This window comes from Nuphar pumila, chromosome 5 (genome assembly GCF_984573655.1).
Source record: "Nuphar pumila chromosome 5, dmNupPumi1.hap1.1, whole genome shotgun sequence".
NCBI classification, from domain to species: Eukaryota; Viridiplantae; Streptophyta; class Magnoliopsida; order Nymphaeales; family Nymphaeaceae; genus Nuphar; species Nuphar pumila.
Genome location: NC_143253.1, coordinates 7490947 through 7512203, shown reverse-complemented (window position 1 = coordinate 7512203; position 21257 = coordinate 7490947). Strand labels below are relative to the sequence as shown.

Here is a 21257-nt window from a genome sequence, read left to right as displayed (position 1 = left end):
GAAGAAAGCACATAATAAGTTTATCGAAGACGATCAACTTGCTTGAGAAATTCTTCTAACATTTATGCAAGATGACCTAATCTGAATGTTTGAAGACTTTAACACTGCAATGAGAATTATGGAAGAAATAAAAAAAAATTGATATGACTTGAGAAACCCACATTTAATTTCTTTTGGAGCAATACAACTCATGTAGAATGAAATAGTCAGACAATGTAGTCGATCATGTGAATCAAATGTTGGTAATGGCTAAGGATTTAGTCATAGCTGGAAATGATATTCCCGAGTGCATGCAAATATCCACCATGCTAATCAGCCTTCCTCAAACTTGGAAGATGGTGTCAATTGCCATGAGGTTAAATCAGGAAAGCCTTACTCTAACTGAGCTCCTTCTACAATTAGCCCTTGAGCAAGAGCACATGTTAAAAGACAAGAAGAGAGAAGTTATGAATACCCAAGAATCCTTACCGGCAACCTTTCACAAGTTCAAGCCTAAAGACATATTCTTCAAGAAATTTAAGAAGAATAGATTCAACAAGAAGCATCCAGTGCAAACCAAAAACTCCAAGAGTGCAGTCAGAGGAGAATATTTTTCTTGTGAAAAAGTTGGGCATTTCAAGAATAATTTCCAAAATAGAACCAAGAAAGAGAATCTAGAAAAACAAGTAAATGGAGAACGAGAATTAGTATGCACTGTGTCTGAATCATTGATCGCAGATATCAATCTCCCAGGGTAGTGGATTGATTAAGGGGCGATGCGATATGTGTCTAAGACAAATGAAGGACTTGTGAAGATAAAGGAATTAAAGCATGGAGATCATAAGATGTATATGAGAAATAACACCTATAGTGATGTGGTCGGGATAGGGACCCACAGGCTTCAGGTAGAAGGGACTAGTCTCTTACTAATAAATATACTTTATGTATATTTCATGAGAATAGATCTTTTAATAGTAGAAGATTTTGCTAAAAGGGGCTTTCGGAGTGACAATGTCATTATTAGGAAAGATAGAAAAGTGGAGCTCAAGGGTCGTTATGATAATGACCATAGTCTTTTTCGTCTTAATGTAACTCCTTCTATAAATAATGCAATAAATATTTCTGGTTATATTGATTGTGCATTTAATGTCAATGCATATTTATAGCATTTAAAGTTAGGGCATGTAAATGTCAATAAAATGAAAAGAATAATTCGCATGAGGTTATTATCTTCTCTTAAAAATATAGAATTTGAAAAATGTGAACCATGCATATCAGGTAAAATGACTAGAAAACCTTTTTCTAAGGATAGTAGGTCATGTGACTTACTAGTTTTGGTACACAGATATTTGTGGACCTTTAACAGTAGAAGCACATGAAAAGTAGAAACACATGAAAGAAAATCATATTTCATCACATTTATAGATGACTACTCAAGGTATGACTACATATACCTAATCTCTAAGAAATATTAAGCTCTAGAAAAGTTTAAGGCGTATAAACATGAAGTTGAAGGATTACTATAAAGAAAAATTTAAGTTATTAGATCTGATAGAGTAGGTGAATATAACTCTAATGAGCTTAAGACCTTCTGCATTGATAATAATATAACTCCTCATACAACTATGCCTTATACATCATAACAAAATAGTGTAGCATAACAAATGAATAAAACCTTAATGGATATGATAAGGTCCATGTTGGCACATGCAAATCTTTCCAAAAAATTTTAGGGAGAAGCAATTTGCACTGCCATGTATATCCTAAATAAGGTTTATTCTAAGGATATAAAACTTACACCCCATGAATTATGGACTAGTAGAAAGTCAAACTTGAGTCAATTACAAAAATGGGGTCATCTGCTCATTATTGATTTCTAGTCAAATGAGAGACAAGTTAGATAGCAAAACTATCAAATGCATCTTCATGAGATACCCAAAAGGGTCAAAGGGATATCTACTATATAATCCTGAAAAGGGATTTATAGAGAGTAAAGAGGTAGAATTCCTGGAAACTCAAGAAAGCAATTTTGATCCTAAAGACAATGATGTCTTTCTTGATATCATAAATGATCCTGGGGTACCAAGTCAAGAGTTAGAGCATAATGATCTGGTTGTAAGTAATAAGCAAAATTCACAACCAGTAATTGAATAAAAAAGAACAAGAATTCTTCAATCCTATTTGAATGATTATTATACATTCTTGAGTGAGGAATTATGTTATTGCATGTATTTGGATGCAACCCTTGACAACTTGAGTTTTGAAGATGCAGTGGCTTCTAATGAGTCTGAACTATGAAAGGAAGCAATGAAAGATGAGTTTGATTCCATAAAAAAGAATGGAGTTTTGAAACTAGCTACTTTGCCTAATGGATATAGAGCAATTGGTAGTAAGTGAGTTCTCAAGAAAAAGCTCAAGACAGATGAATCTATTGATAGATTCAATGCAAGATTAGTAGCAAAATGTTATTATCAACGAGAAGGGATTGATTATAAAGAAACTTACTCTCTTGTAGACAATTTGGCATCTATTCGTATTATTTTGTCATTGGTAGCTTATTTTGATCTTGACTTATATCAAATAGATGTAAAAACGATCTTCTTAAATGGTGAATTAAATAAAATTATTTTCATACAGCAATCAGAAGGTTTTGAAATTAAGGGTCAAGAAGATAGGCTATACAAGTTAAATAAATACTTATATAGACTTAAGCAGTCATCAAGACAGTGATATTTGACTTTTTATAATATTGTAACCAAATTGGGTTATGAAGCAAATAATCTTCACCACTGTGTATATGCAAAGAATAGTGAAAGTAAGTTTACTGTGTAATCCCTTTATGTTGATGATATGTTAATTGCAAGAAATTATATATACATAATAAATATGATTAAATTATGGTTAAGTTTTTTATTTGAAATTAAAGATATGGGTGAAGCTTCATATATCCTTGAAATTAAGATAAAGAGAGATTGAAAATCGAGATTGCTATGTTTAGGTCAAGAAAAATATATTGACCACATTATAAAGAAATTTAGAATGAAAAGTACCAAGGCAAATGATACTCCTATAGTAAAAGGCCAAAAGCTAAGTAAGAAAGACTGTCCAAAAGATGAATAAGAAAAGTTGAATGTTTCTTATGCTCGGGCAATTGGAAGCCTGATGTATGCAATGCTTCACACTAGACTTGATTTGAATTTTGCTGTAAGTCTAGTGAGTAGATATCAAAGTAATCGTGGTCTCTTTCACTAGGAAGCAGTAAATATAAATTTTCAATATCTAAAAAGAACTAAGAAACTCAAGCTATGCTATCAGTCAGATAGTTTTAAGCTTGTAGGCTATTCAAATGCTTATTTTGCTGGTGATGAAGATAAAAAAAAGTCCACCTCTGATTATATATTTATATTAGGAGGTGGGGCAATTGCATGGTCATGCAAGAAACAAGAGTCTATGACACAACATACCCCAAAAACTAAGTATATTTCTTGTAACATAGCAATCACATTTATTGTGTAGATAAATCGTTTCCTAAATGAGTTGAAATTGGATATTCCAAAAAACCCAATTCAACTTTATTGTGACAATAAAGTTGCTATAAGACTAATATAAATAGGAGCTGATAACTCTAAAAGTAAGCATATTGAAGTTAAATATCAATATATTCATGATATGCTTATGAAAAATAAAATAGTAGGGGACTATATTCCTTAAAGTGACATGGTAGCAGATCCGCTAACCAAGGTAGTCATGAAAGATGTTTTCACTAGACATATGAGTCAGATGGGACTTAAATATGTCTAAGTGGTGAGTAATGATCACTCGAAAAGTGTGTATGCAAGGTTCTGGCTAAGAACAAGTATAAAAACATACGAAATCCCTTATGGGCAAGTGGGAGATGTAAGGCCATGTGGCCATAAGGTGACTGTTGGGGGTCATTTCAACAATCACAATACTCAAATGCAAGAGACGTGTCTCTTGGGAGATAAAAGATTTCTCTTAGGGGTGTGTCCAAAAAACTTGAACTTTTCACAACTATAAATGCAGTGAAAAGGGTATGGTACAGAGATGATGATCATTCAAGAAATCATACAAGCATTCACAAAAAGTAACGTTTTTAGTGACTAAAGGCATTCAAACTTGTGAAAGGGTTTAGAGTGTGGACTCTCCAGTGATTTCGAGCATAACAATGACATATTCACCCCCATTGCAATTCTGCATCCGTGCATAAAGGTCCCAACAAGAATTTGATTTTATCCTCCATCCCTGCCTCCATCCTCGTTTCATGTCCTCCATCCCCGGTCCAAACGGAGCGAGGCCCCGTTTCACCTCGGTCCACTGCCATCCCTAGATATTATTGATCATTTCTTAAAATGGATTTAGATGAGTGAACTATGTTTATTAGTGTTATTGATTTTTATTTTTTCTTATGCTTGTTAAAAAAACAGAAGTTGATAGGTTGCAGTTTTCGTTATTAAAATTGCCACTTCTTTTGTTGGAGGGGCTGGTTGGTGGTAGTGGAACAACGCGACCTTCCCCACATAAAACTTCATCGTTAATTATTTTTCTTTGTCACCATGTCACAAGTACATGCCATTTTGGCTGTGTCTCCAATGACATGAGCAGACACTCTCGGATACACCAGCGTGGACGTTGGTGGGTACAACATTATTTTAATATTTTAAAAATATTATATTATATTTTAATAAAAACCCACTTTTAATGTTAAACTATTCAAAAAACACTTTTTATTGATTAAAAAATTAAAAAACTTGTGTCCTGGTGTCCCTTTTTTGAAAAGAAAAATTGAACTTTCGAATCAAATCTGAATCCTGCATTCTCGAGTCCACCAATCATTGTGACACAGTTAATGAGGTGTTGCTTTGCTTCCATAAAACTCAAAATAAGCATCCTTGTCAACTCTACCTCTAGGTTTCATGATAATTATTTGTGTATGCCTTGATTAATTTATATATCACTATTGTCAACTGTTAGTCATCTTACTCTAAAGTTTCCTCCTTCTTCTTGCCCTTTTCATTTTCTTCTTGATTTTCCAATCTCTTGATCTTGTATTCTTAACTGATAACAAAGAAAATAATGAAGAGTGCACCATGTGTTTGGACATTTTTTCTGATTTATGATGCAGTGGGTCAATTAGTTGTGAAATATTAGGCATTTAAAGTTTTATGTGCAAATGTACCCACCTAGTTTAAGTTTTTATTTTTTAATATGCTTTCTACTCCATGCCCTTGTAAGGAAGCCATAAAAAAGGAAAAAGAAAAAAGAAAAAAGCTCCATGTGGTGGCTAATGGCTATAGTGAAACTGGTTTCTCATATTTTGCTTGCATAGAGTAGGAATATGTAGTGAAGTAAGATAAATTCATGGTTTTCTTGACTTGCCAAGATAGTGTTAGGATATATAGAGTCCCAAATTGGTTAGAATGTATATATTGGACTTGGAAATTATTATATATCAAACTGATGTTGAATTTTGGATCAGATGGGATTTAACCTAAATGTGACCTATATTGATATGGGCACATCAAAGGACATATATGGGAGAAGCTCTTGGGTTATGGGAGAGTTATATGACTCAAAATTCTCCATTCATGCCCATTAAATACCTCTACTAATGCCCATTATGTACTCATTAGGGATATTCACCAAATCACCCTATAAACAAGAGACATGGTAGTGGTACGATGAGTGCCACGTACGAGTGTGATTTCTCTCTCTGGGTTCAAGGGTCTTGCTCATTATTCGACATTCCGGCGTAGGCTCATTAAGGGCGTTGATTAGCTAAGGAGAACATCGACCACCCGCATCCACTGGAGCGTTGTTTGGATTGCCCAAGGCCGCATTTGATAAGTGACTCTTTCGTGATCCATTTTAAGTTAACATTTGGTTATGGGCCCATACCGTGCTTATGCTGCATGCATTTGGGGTGTGGGTGCATTGACGTCTATGCAATGCTTACCAAATTTTTTTGTCGGCATTATTCTCCCTAGCTGGACTCCCATATAGTTTTGGGATGTTGGACGGTGATGAGAGAAGCATTGACAAGCGACTCACTGCCTGCGAGTCGGTAGAAGGTGTCGCCCCCTTGTGAAGAAAACAGTGGTCGCCACTGGAGAGCAAAGTCGTTGGATATCGGTTCCTAGTCAGTTTTTTAGGAGCCCCCATCACCTTAGTTGGATCATCGTCACTGGCAGCTTGAGGCCAGTCGCACATGGCGACAACAACCCCCACCACTTTTGCGGTTGTAGACAATCACAGTTGTTTCGGTTGGTCATCCACCATCGACTGTTGAGGTTGCCTTTACTATACATCCATAAATTTTGGCCATCTCAAATGGAGGTTCGACGATCTGCTAGTTGATTTGAGTTCATTGATGTGTGAGGATTTTATATGAGTGATTTAAGCATCATCAAAGTTGTGTGGAGGGATTCCAATGTGTTTTTGCTCTATAAAATTTTGGCAAAACTATGTCTAAACAGAGTCCGCTGCCTTGATTTATGTTTTTTTGGTGAACCAACACAAAATTCGGCAATGACGTCAAAACAAAAGTTGTTTGCAATTAAATTCTGATTAACTTCTATTCAGACATCATCAACGTTTGAGATATCCAGCATGTTGTATTTCGTGAAGACCATTCTTGAACTCATTAAGGGGGTTCTAGGTCTGTTTGACTCGGTAGGACCCAAACTTGTTGGGGTTTCGAGTGGATCGGGTTTGAGTCTGACCCGGTCAGACACAATTTGAGACCCGGACCTGTTGAGGGTTTTGGGTAGATCGGGTTTAAGTTTGACCCAGTCGGACCCGAACCTGTTGGACTTGGGTATGAGTTCGACCCGGTCCAAGACCCGGGCCCGTTGGGGGTTCCGATTAGACCGAGTCCAAGTCTGACTTGGTCCGGGACCCTTGCCCATTGGGGTTCTGGATGGACCGGGTCTGAGTCTGACCTGGTCCAGGACCTGGACCCGTTGGGGGTTTCGGGTTAATTTGGTCTAAGTCTGAGTTGATCGGACCTAGTTCGGGACCCAAGCCCGTTGGGGTTTTGGATAGACCGGGTCTAAGTCGGACCCGATCCAAGACCAAAGCACATTAGGTTTACGAGTGGACCAAGTTATTGTCTAACCAGAACCTATTGGTGGTACTGAGTGGACCGGGTCTAAGTTCAACGTGGTTAGACCCAGTCCAGGACCCGAACCCGTTGAGGGTTCTGGGTGGACTGGGTCTAAGACTGACTCGTTCAGACACGTTCTAAGACCCAGACAATTATGTGTTCTAGGTGGACTGGGTTCATGCCTGACTCGTTTAGGACCCAGTTCAGTACCTAAAACCAATTATACTGGGTTTCAGGGTGGATCGGGTCTACGACTAACTTGGTCCAAAGACCCAGACCCGTTTATAGGGTTCTGGGTGGATCAGGTGTATACCCAAATTGGCTAAACTTGGTCTTGGAACCCAAACTTAGTATTTGGGTTCCGTGTAGACTAGGTTTGTGCTTGACCTATTGAGACCCGGTCTAACCCATTATTGTTTTAGGGTGGATCGAGTCAGACCATTGGGTCACACTAGATCCAGAACCAGACCTAGTTAATTAACTATATGACACCGAACATGTCCAGGAACTGATTCGATCCTTCTGGGGCTGGTTTGGTCAATTTAAAATCGGTTTCTGTCCTTTCAAGACTAGTTCAGTAGTTTCAAAAATTGGTTTTGAGGTTTACAATACCAGCTCAGGTTATATTGAGATTGGTTCACTAGTTTTTGGAACTAATTCATTCATCCTGAGACCGATTCCGAGTTTTTCATAACCAGTTCAACGCATTCTGGGACCAGCTCAGTAGTTCATAAGACCAGTTTGGGGGCCTTAAGTGACTGGTTCAGGGCTTTTAATGACTGATTTATGGTTTTTAAGAATTTTTTTAGGCCATTTTAAGACCTTAATCACAAATATGACTCTTAAATGCATGTCTTTGTCATTGATCTCATATTTTTTTCAACTTTAGCATGATATAAGGTGTATTTCATGTTGTTTTTGAGTTATACATGATTATTTAAGCATGCGATTATGTATGTATGCAATCTATTTGTGTTATAACATGCTTTACATATGCTTACGGTGAAAGATCTTGATCAACTTACTTTGACAATCACCAAAGAGATTCGAGTTGTGTTGATTGGGGTTTCTCATATTGTTTTGAGATTGAAATTCAGTAGTGTGATTACATGTGACTTTATGAAGCAATAATTCTATCCAAAAGTAGGTCATTGTGTTATAAATTCACAAGGGTGTAATAATACGTGTGTACAAACAACTCATGTGTCGAATTGACTATGGTTACATTATCTGCTAGTTTCACTAATTGAAGCCAATTATTTGAAAAATTGAAGAGGTGAAACAACTCAAAATATTATTATTTTTATCAAAGTTGAACGATAATGATTCTATTATACTTGCTTTAGAAAATATAAATAATAAAATGTCTTACGTTTACCTTTTCGATATTAATCTTGTATAAGCATTTATTTTGAAAAAAATTGCATCATCCTTTTTTATGATACAACAAAACAAACAACAACAACTAAGCCTTCATCCCAAAACAATTGGGGTCGGCGATATGAACCAAAAATGAAAATCATTCTGGGTCTCCAACATGAATCCTTCTCCTCCAATCATTTCTATCCAATGCCATGTCCTCGGTGAGGTTCAAAGCATTCATATCCTTTCCTATCACCTCCATCTAAGCCTTTCTAGGCCTACCCTGACCTCTTTTAACTAATATATTTTTTCCATATCTCCATCCTTCTAACTGGAGCATCATTAGGCCTTCGGCGAATATGTCCAAACCACCGTAAACGATTCTCTCTCATTTTATTTTCAAAGGGTGCAACGCCTACCTTCTTACGTATCTCCTCGTTCCGAATCTTATCTTTTATTGTATTTCCACACATCCATCTAAGCATACGCATCTCAGCTACACTCATTTTTTGAATATGATGTCTCTTGGCAGCCCAACATTCTGTACCATATAGTAAAGCAGGCTTAATAGTCATCCTATAAAACTTTCCCTTTAACTACAATGGCATTCTACGATCACACAACACTCCAGTTGCACTTTTCCATCTCATCCACCCAACCTTTATCCTATGATTTACATCTCCATCAATTTCTCCATACTTTTGAAGGATAGATCCCAAATATTTGAAACAATCATCCACCGGTATTTCTTGCTCACCAAGCTTCACTACACTCCCAGCACTACTTCATTTCTTACTAAACCGACATTCCATATATTCTGTCTTACTCTTACTCAACTTAAAACCTCTTGCTTCCAATGTATGTCTCCATAATTATAACTTAACATTAACTCCAGCTCTAGACTCATCAATCAAAACAATATCATCGGCAAACAACATACACCATGACACATTTTCTTGAATTGATCTCGTAAGCTCATCCAACACTATAGCAAATAGGAAAGGGCTTAAAGCAGATCCTTGATGTAACCCAACCGTTATAGGAAAATTGGTTGTCACCCCTCCACAAGTGCGGACATTGGTTACTACTCCTTTATACATATCTTTAATTATACTAATGTACTTTAGAGAAACACCTTTCTTCATCATTGTCCACTAGAGAACGTCCCTAGGTACTCTATCATATGCCTTCTCTAAATCAATAAAAACCATATGCAAATCTTTGTTCTTCTCTCTATATCTCTCAATAAGTTGTCTAAGAAGATGTATAACTTACATAGTTGATCTTCCAGGCATAAAACCAAATTGATTCTCCGATATCATGACAACCTTCCTTAACCTAGACTCAATCACCCTATCTCAAAGTTTTATAGTATGACTCATGAGTTTTATACCACAATAGTTTGTGCAATCTTGTATACCACCCTTATTCTTATATAGAGGCACCAAAATACTCTTTCTCCACTCATTAGGCATCTTATTTGTTCGCCAAATCTTGTTAAAAAGATTTATCAACCATACTAAACCTTTCTCTCCCAAGCATTTCCAAGCCTCGATAGGTATACCATCTGGGCCTACTGCCCCTCTTGATTTCATTTTCTTCAAAGTCTTTGCAATTTCTTTCTTTTGAATCTTACGCATGAAGTCACGATTTATCTCATGAAAATGAATGAAGAAGTCTCCAAGATCCTGAGCATGACTTCCATTAAATAGCTTATCAAAATAATCTTTCAATCTCTCCTTAATCTCCTCATCTTTGACTAAAACCCTTTGCGTTTCATCTTTGATACATCTAACCATACCCATATCCCTCGATTTCCTATCTCTCATATTTGCAAGCCTATAAATATCCTTCTCGCCCTCTTTGGTATCCAACTTGTCATAAACCTCCTTATATACCTTATCCCTCGCGTTTCAAACTACTTTTTTAGCTTCCTTCTTTGCTATCATATACTTCTCCAAATTCTCATTATCACGACTCTTACTTAGATTTCTATAACACTCTCTTTTAACCTTAATAGCTAATTTGACATCCTCGTTCCACCATGATGTATCATTATCTAGCGATGCACCACCTTTAGACTCACCCGATACCTCCTTAGCCACCTTTCTCATGCCACCCGCTATCTTATTTAACATTGATTCTGAATCCTCCTCGAGACACCAATCAACTTCCTTAACTACTTGCTCTACAAACATTCATTGTTTAGCTCCTTTCAGTGCCCATCACTTAATTCTAGGATTTATCCTATGTCTATCCCTTTTGCGGCATTGTCTAATTCTAAGATCTAAAATTAAGACTCTATGTTGTGTAGCTGCACTTTCTCCTGGTATAACATTACAATCGATGCAATAACCCCTATCTCTCTTTCTAAGTAGGAAAAAATTTATCTGACTCGTATTAACCCCATTTTTAAATGTTACTAGGTGAGACTTCCTCTTCCTAAACCGAGTGTTTGCTAAGATCATATCATAGGACAAACCAAAATCTAAAATCCTTTCTCCACTTTCGTTTCTTTCTCCTATACCATAGCCTTTATGGATACTCTCAAATCCATCCCTACTAATGCCTACATGTCCATTAAGGTCACCGCCGATGAAAAGTTTTTCTCTATAAGATATCCCTTGTACTACTCCATCTAAATCTTGCCAAAATTGACGCTTAATGGAATAATCTAAACCTACTTGAGGTGAATAAACACTAATAATCTTAATAATATCTGTACCTAATACTAATTTAATAAGTAAAATCCTATCACCCTTCCTACGGACCTCAACTACATTATCTATAAACTCACGAGTAATAACAATCCCTACTCCATTCCCATTCCTGTTTATTCCTGTATACCAAATATTATATCCCCAAGGTTCTATCACTTTTGCTTTCTCACCTACCCATTTGGTCTCTTGTAGACATAAAATATCAATCTTTCTTCTACACATAACATCTACTAAATCTACCAACTTACCAGTTAAAGACTCTATGTTCCAAATGTCTAACCTAATTTTATGGTCTTGGACTAACTTCTTTACCCCCACCCGTCCAACAAAGTGAGAAAACCCTTGCCTATTTGACACCACACCTGAGCGCCGGTGTGACACATCGCTTGCCGATTTATCACTGCCTCCGAGCTTATAGAGTACAACGCGTCACTCATTAGAGAACGTCCCAACAAAATTCTCATATTGGTTCATATTCATAAGGTATGACTAAGTTTTTATGTTGGTTTTCATTGGCCTACTGCAACCCTCCTCTTTTATCCGGGCTTGGGACCGACAGTGTATAACCAAACTAAACAGTTATACACAGGCGGAGTTATCCTTTTTTAGGATACATGAACATAAATTTAGTTTTAAAAACTAATTGTTTATAAGTAGGGGTGGCAATGGGGTGGGGCGGGGGACAAAATCTCCACCTCCGCCCCGCCTCAAGATTAGAACCTCCATCCCCGCTGGGAATGGATTTTAACCTCTACCCCCGCCTTCATCCCCGTTTCATGTCCTCCATCCCCGGTTCAAACGGGGATGAGGCGGGGCAGGGAAAAGTGTACCTCCATCCCCAAACGGGGATGGATTTTAACCTTCGTTGCCACCTTCATCCCCGTTTCATCCTCCGTATGGCGGGGCGGGGCCCGCTTTCCCCGTCCACTGCCATCCCTATTTATAGGAAGTGGGTCCTGTGTCAAGCTCGGGATCGAATCCTTTTACCACATGGGGGTAGGTGATGTTTCTGCAGGAGTCTGCCTAACCCCAACTTTGCCTTAAAAAAAAACTATTAAAAGACAAAAAAAATGATCAAAATGCGTAACGTGTCGTGTCACTAGATGTACGGTTCCTTTAGATAGTGTTATCAGCAGCGGGGCATGAGGGGCTCACGTGATCATACAAGCATACATGATGATTGTGAGCCCTCACCACCTATACGGCCTGTCGTCCAGTGGGGGATCCAGTATGGACGTGCTTGGTCCCACCAAGCTGCTCCAGTTTGATGTTTCGATGCCGTCCATCCAAAATAAGAACGACATCCTAAAAAAGAAGAAGAAGAAGACGCGCGGGGCGCATCCGCATCCATTCGTACAGGTTTTGGATGCAGTTTATCTCATCAAAATAGTGGGCCCCGCAAATTGTGATCGTCACGAAGTCTGTCGGCTCCGATCAGCACGACCGCCCCAGACTGAGCCGAATGCGTGAAATTACCTCAGTAGACAGTACTGACGAAAAGGTGACTCGACTCACGAGGGAATGTTGGAAAATACGAAAAAGGATACAGAAATAAATCCAGCAACCTCAAAGCAAGCTTTTGGGAAAAAAGATATCCTCAAACATAGGGGATACTCATGTCATTTAATAGGTCAAAGCGAATTACCATGGGAGGTCTTTTCCGTCCGTGATTAAAATGGTGGGCGCACTTTTGTAATTCACTCTGGTCGACTTTAAGGTCGGTCGCCTTCTCCATATGACCATATCGGCATGGCCGTACACGTGTAAAGTAACGGAGAACTAACGCTGTCTCTCAGACCCATAATAAGACGAAGGAAGATGTAACGTCCGTGTAGCTTTGCGATTATCAACAAACGGAAGGACAGAGCCGCACGATCGAGGTTCGAGACGTTCCTAGCCGTTGGCTTCGGTAGATATTTTAGAGAGAGAGAGAGAGGGAAGGGCCCCGGGATTCTGGAGGGTTCTCTTTTCGTTCTTGTGAGGAGAGCGAAGGGGGAAGATCACTTCTCACTTTTCGTTCTTGTTAGGGTTTTTCTCCTTTGGGTTCTGCGGAGAGGAAGGAAGGGAGCCATGTCGGAGCACGCGGAGGGCGCCGATTCGGTGATCGAGAACATGGCGGAGAAGATAACGGAGAAGATCCACGACCTCTCCTCATCGTCGTCAGATTCGGACAACGAGGAGCCGAAGCCGTCCGTTTCGTCGGCGATCAACCGGCTCTTCGGGAGGAAGCAGCCCTTGCACAAGGTCCTCGGAGGGGGAAAGCGTGAGTCTTGCGATATTTCCTGGAACTCTCAGTTTTTTCATGATTTTTTGAGTTTTGTTCGTGTGTGCGTGTGATATTGATCTTATTTTATCGTTTCTGAAGTCGGAAATGTGAATGATTTGATTTGTTTGCGATCGCGAATGTCGAACGGGAAAATGGAAATTGTTAGGGCTTTAGCAAGCCGTGATGGGTCTGATGAAATTAGGGTTTCCACTAATGCTGTTGTGTGCATTTGTTGATTTAGACGGAGATGGCTCGGTTTTAGATGATCATGCTTGTGTTTTTCAATTTTTTGTTACTTTTTTTAAGCGATTCGAAATGACAAGGTTTTGGGTTTTACCGATTCGGCCGCTGTTTTTGTTTTTAAACAGATCAGAATTGTTTCTGCTCCAAAACGGTTGATTTTTGCGGCGGGTGTTTGATGTGATTTCTTGGAGAGGATCTCCGGATTCCGATCTTATGGTAACTTTGTTCGGCCCAGAGGAGTTTTAATTGATTCCATAAGGCCGGAAGATGGCGAGGATGATCTGAATGAGGGTTTTAGAATTGAAGTGTTTTGTTTTGTTGGGGGTGTGGGTAGATGATCTATGTGGATCTGATTGGCGTGTTGGTTTAGGAAGGGGGGTCTTTTTTGTAAGATCCGTCGTGAGTGAGGGGTGCTAGATCTGCATTGATTTAGATGGATCTTAGGGGGTCTGTTGAGGCTCCAAGGTGATGAATTATTAGAGTGGGTGTCATTGTCTTCAATATTGGTGTGGGTGGGGGACTGACAAAAACAACTGAAATTCTTGTTTTGTTGGCTGGGCTTGATGTAAAGTGCAAATGAAGTTTTAATGGAGAGAGCTGTTGGGTTTCCTTCTCTTCACAGGACACTACGAGTCTTCCCTTTTGCCTTTGATGTGGAGTTTGGTAAGATCGGCTTCTGGTTCCCCGCATCTCCGAATCCCTGGACTATAACACGGAGAGGAGCAATGCACTTTAAATCTCCAACGCCCTGAGTGTCTTCCACATGAAACTTATGGATTTGAGCGCTTGAATTTTGCAGTTTCTACGTGATGCTTGTTTAGATAAAGAATTTGGAATTTGTGTGAAGTGCCATGGGTCTGATCTTATGCATTGAGGTTAATGGATCTTGTGGGTTTTATGTTGAGTAGATAGTGATGATATTAAGGCTTAGTGACTCGAATAGTTTTTTTGCCAAGGAGTGAATGGGATTACGGTGGGAGATAATAATGGTTAGTAGTGTTGAACTCAGAGTTACTGGAAGCTTCTTAGGTAGGTGGGAAGCTCCCTTCCCTGAAACTCGCTTCGGAAGCACGAAACTTCATGGGAATCTCGATTCCCCTACGCTTCTTCTGTGCTTCCCACACACATGGTCTATGCTTCCTATATGCTTTTCTCACATTTAGTTTCATGTTTTTCATGTATTTTCTCTCACGCTTTCACTCACTTTCCATGTACTTTCTTTAAATTAGTAACCATCATTGTTAGATTTTAACAAAAATTTAACTCTTTTATTGAAAAATCATGAAATATAAGAATGATCAATTTTATTTTAGTTTTTATTTGTTTCTTGTCCGGTTCCTATTCAATTACCATATTGCTTCATTTTTTTAATGTTTTGCTTTTAAATTGATACTTCGCATCCCGCTTCCTATAAATTTTAAAATGCCTCGCTTCTCGTTTCCGCTTCCTAGTTTGGCAACCTTGGTCGAACTGCCCCTTGAAAGGTATATATGGAAAGCTGTCTTGTTGGTGGAATTTGGTGGAGTTGGCACCATGCATGAGTTTAATTTCCTGTTGGGAATGCAGCCAAATTGGTTTTTTGAGTTTAGTTTCCTCGAGGAATTTTCATATAATGTTTTCATTTTTCTTTTTTCAAATAAATTCTTATCTTTTTTTCTGTATCATATGAAAATAAAATTGAGAAAGGGTATATATGAGAACAGAACCAACTAGATAGATAGTCCGGTTTTCTTAATCTATCGTTGAAATTTCAGCTTTTGCTACTGTTGTTATGCCTGTCTAAATTTCTGATGGTCTTGAAATGGATTAATTTTCCCATTATCTTTTTCAGCATTTGACATTCATTTTCATGTTTTTAATGCACAGAAAATTTGGTTTTTGAAGGAAGTTTTTCTCCTTTATCGTGTATATTTTTCCAGTCTAAGTTTTGTATGTTTAATGTGCAGCTGCTGATATTTTTTTATGGAGAAATAAGAAAATCTCGGCTGGTATTCTCGGTGGAGTGACTGTGGTCTGGCTTCTTTTTGAATGTCTTGGTTATTATCTGCTCACTCTTGTCGCCCATTGCCTTATACTCTCTCTGGCAATCATATTTCTCTGGTCTAATGCAACTTCATTCATCAACAAGTATGTTTCTTTCTTTTCTTGCTGAGCCCTTCCAAAAACAAAAAGAATTATCTCATATATATATATATATGTATGTATAAAATCACAAGATGTGATCAGATCTGTCTTGTCAACATCGTTTGGCTTGATATATGTTTTTTTTGTTTTGCAATTTATGCTAACTTCATATATGGTTGCAAATGTTTATAGGTCTCGGCCACACATTCCAGAGGTTAAAATCCCTGAGGATGTTGTTGTGAATATTGCCCTAGGTCTGAGGTATGAAATAAATCGAGCATTCGCCTTTCTACGAGAAGTGTCTTCAGGGCGGGATCTTAAGAAATTCCTTGGTGTAAGTTATTTCTCAGAAAGTCATGCGTTATTGTTTATCATGCACTTTCATTGATGGAGAGGACTTATTCTTGTGACATTCAGGTGATTGCTAACCTGTGGATTCTGTCTATTGTTGGGAGTTGGTTCAACTTCCTTACTCTGTTCTATATAGGTGCAACTTCACTTTATTTGTTCTTTTGTCATGGATCTTTTTATGCTTAAATATTCTTTATAACTGACACTATTTTTCTACCTTAACAGCATTCGTAACACTGCACACAGTGCCAGTCTTGTACGAGAAATATGAGGATCAGGTTGATTCGTTTGCAGAGAAGGCCACGATCGAAATCAAGAAGCAGTATGCCCTCTTTGATGCGAAAGTGCTAAGTAAGATCCCCAAGGGGCCATGGAAGGAAAAGAAATTTTAAGTTTGGTTTTGCAACCTGTACCTGACGATTTGGTGCTTTTCAAGTGCTCCATTGTTGACTGTAAGCCTTTTGCAAAGTTCGGCGTTTGCTGGGTTGGCCAGATATGGTATATCATCGGATTGTTTGTTTTTGCTCAGTTATTTACTTGTCTGGCTTTATTTTAGTTTTGTGTACCCATGGACACATTCGTGCATAGGTTTGTCATGGTTAAGGCGTTACCAAGTTTCATCAAGATTCATATATCATCTGCTTCTTGTTCATATTGTGTCAAGTAGCTATTGTAAAACATTTTGGCTTCTTTATCTCTAATGGGATGCATTGCATTCATCATGATATAACTGTTCAGATTTAGCCATTGAAAGATGACTGGGTTTGCTTGATGGGTCTGCATCTTCTGGTTGAGCATGGTGTGGTTGCTGGACCGTTGATCAGATTGCAGGGTTTCACGGTAAATTGAATCAAGTAAAATGGGGTTGTGACACAAAGGTGATTTTGTGCATAGCTCGTGGTGAGGAAATAAGTATGGTTCTTTTCCAACAAAATTTGGTATGACATATGACCCAGTTCTTCTTTCTGGGGCATCACATGCAATTGCCATTTACTTGGTTGAGTTTCTGTTTGAGGATGGATGTGTAGTCTTTATTGTTCATCTTGCTAGAACCCTGAAAAGGTTTTCCTCTGTACTGGAGATAGAACGGATGATTGCATTCCACTGGCATCTTCTTCCTAAATACGTTTGATGGTCAACTTGTAGTCTCTTAGATTTTGAGCATTCTTGAAACCAGAGCTTCTAAATCCCAGTGAACGGTAGGTTAACTAAGAGGTTAGTTAGCAGCCTAGTTATGACATTAAGGTTAGTTGGTCTCTTTACGGAGGCTCGTTGTACCAGGGTTGAGGGTCATTGTTTACTCTCTCTGTGTGTGTGTCTTAGGCTCCTTAGGCCCTGCTTCATCAATGGTGGGTGTAAAGTCTGACGGTCTGTCCAGAGACTTTTGCCTTGGTCTTCTGTTTCTTCTGCGGTGGGTGGTAGGGTTTGACAGTCTGTTCGAGGAATGGACTTATTTGCTCATGGGTGGGTGGAAAGCCTTGGACATTTTGTTGCTTGTGCAGTCAGGGTCAGGTGTAGACGTGGAATTTTGTTTAATCCTTTCTTGCGTGGTGTTTGTGTCTTGGTCGCAAACCTCATTTACCTTAAGGTCCCACTTCCGCAAAGCGGAAGGGGTTCCGTGCCAGCCACCTTCTGCTATTTTGAGGCTGCTTTCCTTTCTTAAAGTGGGGTTTGTATAGGCAAAGCAGGTGAAACACTTTGTTTCTGGGGCTTTTATGCAGATTTCTGCCACATACAAATGCTTTTGGGGCTTTTATGCCGATTTCTGCTCCATACAAATGCAAAGTGCATTTTCTAAGTGTGGAATAAGTGAGCTATGTAAGCCAAGCTGCTGGTTTCATCCTGTGGACCAAGAATGATCTTCACAACGAGTTCGTGTACCTATTTCTATCAATTGATTTGAGCTGTTGCTTCCCACTTGAGGCTTGAAAGAACGAGCTGAGCTTGAACGCCCTCTTTTCTGTTTGGTGACTTTCCATGGGCATGAGATAAGGCTGCCAAAATATCACTTTCCATAATTGCAATGCATCTGATGTCTGCCTAATTCCCAACCTAGTTAGTGAAATCATGCAATATTTTGCAGCTATAGGCTGATTAGAGGGTGGCCTATCTTCAAGGTTGGTTGCTTTAATTGGTTCTGTGTCTTCCCTCTAATCACGCCAATACCATCTTATCTCTGTCTCTGTTTACTAGTATTAAAATGTGATAAAGTAGAAGCTGGCCTATCTTCAAGATTGGTTGCTTTAATTGGTTCTGTCTTCTCTCTAATCACGCCCATACCATCTTATCTCGGTCTCCGTTTACAATTATTAAAATGTGATAGTGTACACTGCCAAGATAAATTGTTTCTCTTTTAGTATGCTGATTATCATTGTAAGCTTCCTGTTGCTACAAATCTATTGGTTTTTGTTCCAAAAACAGGGGTTGCTAAAGGAACCCCTGACGCTGTTGGCCTATGACCAGCTGGCCAAACCACCTTCTAGCCAGCCACATGCCCTAACCAATTTACTTTTTTTTTTTTTGTAAAATGTTACACCTAAATCATATATATATATATATATATATATATATATATATATATATATATATATATATATTGTAAAATGTTACACCTAAATCATATATTTTTTTCTTAAAAAAATCATATATATTTTGTCACTTTTTTGCGCAAGCTGATGTCCAGCATATGCTCTGAGGGTAGGGTCTTTAGCTTCAGAGTTTACACATTTGGGTCGACTAACGTATATTTGGCAAGTTGAGCCTGCGATACTAAGTCCTCGATCAAGATGCTGTTTCTTCGAGTCATAATTTGGCTCTCTCCCGTGGGCAGGGGTCTTAGCCTTTGAGTTTTCCTCTGCCTGGTCGATAACCTTAGGTATGGCAGGTTGAGCTAGCACGATCAGGTTTTCGTGCCGGGTGCAGTTTTTTTGAGTTATAAATGTAATATATATATACACACACGTGTTCACATGAGATGAGTCAAACCACACATTTTGTTTGTGCTCAACTTATTTATAATCCAAAGAGGAATCTACCGATTTTTTTTAATTGCTGGCCGGTATTATCGTTTACTGAATTTTGTTTTGTTTTTAAACGACCTCGGTGTAAAACCCTTGAGGGCCACCCTGCCGAGGACACATTATTAAACTCGTGGCCTTTCTTCTACTTGAGATGTACGAGGGGTCTCTTGAGAGTATGAACTTACCCCTTAATTGGGAGTGCAAAGCCCCTGTAGGCATGTTTTTTATTATTGAACGTGGATATATGATGGGTGCTTATGGTAAAAAGGGCTCTAAAGATGTATTCAAAAATAAGTTTTATTTGCATTATTATGTCGCTTCCTAATCATTTCCACTATCGTTTTTGACTCGCTTTTGGGTATGCTTCCTAAACATATCAGGCGTTTAAGAGAGATTTAAGCGCCCATATCTTGTTTCATGATTTGTGCATCACTTCTCTCTCTCTTCTTTTGTTTTGGATTTATAACCTGAAGAAACCCTAGTACCCAGCATGAAGAAGACCTGGTCATGCTGGCTCAGCCTGCCATGCTTATGGTCGACAGGCTAGGACCCTCCCCTTGGGGGCTGATGCTGGGCGTCCGCTTGCACGGATAGGAGACATCTATGGGAATCGAACCCTGACCACCCGTCTAGTGGCCAGAGCCCCCCACCCGACTATGCCAACCCCCTTGGGGCTCTCGCTCCCACTTATTCTACTAATTATGGTCGAATGCATTGAACGATATCGGCATAGCAAGCGCGCAGAGCTTAAACAGGATGTGATAGCTCCTTTATGGTTTTTACATTCTTGCCAATCCATTATGTTTGCAACCCTTGAGGATGGATGTTCATTCATGAGCAAAGGCTCCTGTGCCCATACACTCCAATATCAACAAGTGTCAGAACGCTATGTTGCACGCCTCTGATGTTAGACTTGAATTAAAAAATGATGACATGATCCACCTGTGAATTTGAAAACGATAAAAAAAAAGTCTTGACATGATCCACCTGTGATTTTGAAAAAGATAAAAAAGTCTTGATACCTTGAAGTTGACAAAGTTTTCTCTGCAAAATCTCTTATCACCTGAATTCCAAATGCGTCGTGATCATGTACAACTAACAGCATGATGGGATGAGAACCTGATTCTTGGGTATAACGATGTGATTTTAACTCTCTAGCCAGTTTCGACTGGGGGCCTAGATTTGGTCTAAAAGTGAAAGGCAGTTTTGAGCGCTCTCTCTCTCTCTCTCTCTCTCTCTCTCTTGGAACCTGCGAGTACAAGCAGCCGGCACTTATAAGTTTCAACCGATGTTATCAGTATCAGTGCGTATCGGCCCATACAGAATTTTGATATGCTGCAGGCCTGACGTCTATTTTTTAATAAATGTAAAAAAAATACTAAAAATTTAAAATTATTTTAATAATTTTAACATGTGTCATGATTAACATACAATATTTTATTATTATTTTTGGGCCAATACAGAACAATTCAGTTGAGTATCGGTATCGGGGTCGATATAGCTGAATCGGTGGCCCAACGATTCGGGCCATACGGATACTAACAACATTGGTTTCAACTGGTTTATATGGTTTTTTACATCCATACCAAATACTTATCTCATGTTAAATACATTTGTAGTACGGTGGCGGTAGGGCTGGTAAACTGAGTTGAACTAACCAAACAGGGCAGGTTCAGGCTTGGCTCATTTACCAGGAGACCAAGCTTGTGTCTGGGCTCTTGTTTGAGTTTAGCCGAGCCAAGCTCTGCTCATGTCCTCAATGATGTGAACCAAACATTAGCTGGCTCGTGTAAAAAAAATTTCATATTATAGTTAAAATATATCACATTTTTTTTCTATCTATATGAGACCAGTCGAGCCACGCCGAATAGTGTGTTGGCTCGACTTGTTTAAGCTAAACGGCCTGATTGAGGCTCGCCTCACCAGCTGTATGAGACAATCACAACCTGGTGGCAAGCCTAACAGAGCATAGTCACGAGCCGTTCAGTCCATTTACCAGCCCTAGGTGGTGGTGAATGGAGCTCGTTCGTTTATGCTCATATTAGCCATTGTGGGGTCGTTCTCATCTG

The 21257-nt window shown here is 38.9% G+C and overlaps 1 protein-coding gene across 1 annotated transcript; it reads left to right on the top strand.

Moving 5' to 3' along the window:
* The first annotated feature begins 13063 nt into the window (after positions 1 to 13063).
* On the top strand, positions 13064 to 16893 carry LOC149836649 (reticulon-like protein B3). Its single transcript, XM_090005497.1, has 5 exons — positions 13064 to 13447; positions 15640 to 15820; positions 16010 to 16151; positions 16235 to 16304; positions 16394 to 16893. Exons 1-5 carry the CDS (start codon positions 13255 to 13257, stop codon positions 16558 to 16560), a joined length of 753 nt encoding a protein of 250 aa, XP_089861623.1. The 5' UTR covers positions 13064 to 13254; the 3' UTR covers positions 16561 to 16893.
* Positions 16894 to 21257: the final 4364 nt, after the last annotated feature.

What these genes read in the sequence shown, in the direction of transcription:
- LOC149836649 (XM_090005497.1), top strand. Translation starts at nt 13,255, where the DNA reads ATGTCGGAGCACGCGGAGGGCGCCGATTCGGTGATCGAGAACATGGCG. An exon ending in GGTCCTCGGAGGGGGAAAGC is followed by an intron (nt 13,448 to 15,639) that starts GTGAGTCTTGCG and finishes TTTAATGTGCAG; the next exon opens with CTGCTGATATTTTTTTATGG. An exon ending in ATCTTAAGAAATTCCTTGGT is followed by an intron (nt 16,152 to 16,234) that starts GTAAGTTATTTC and finishes TGTGACATTCAG; the next exon opens with GTGATTGCTAACCTGTGGAT.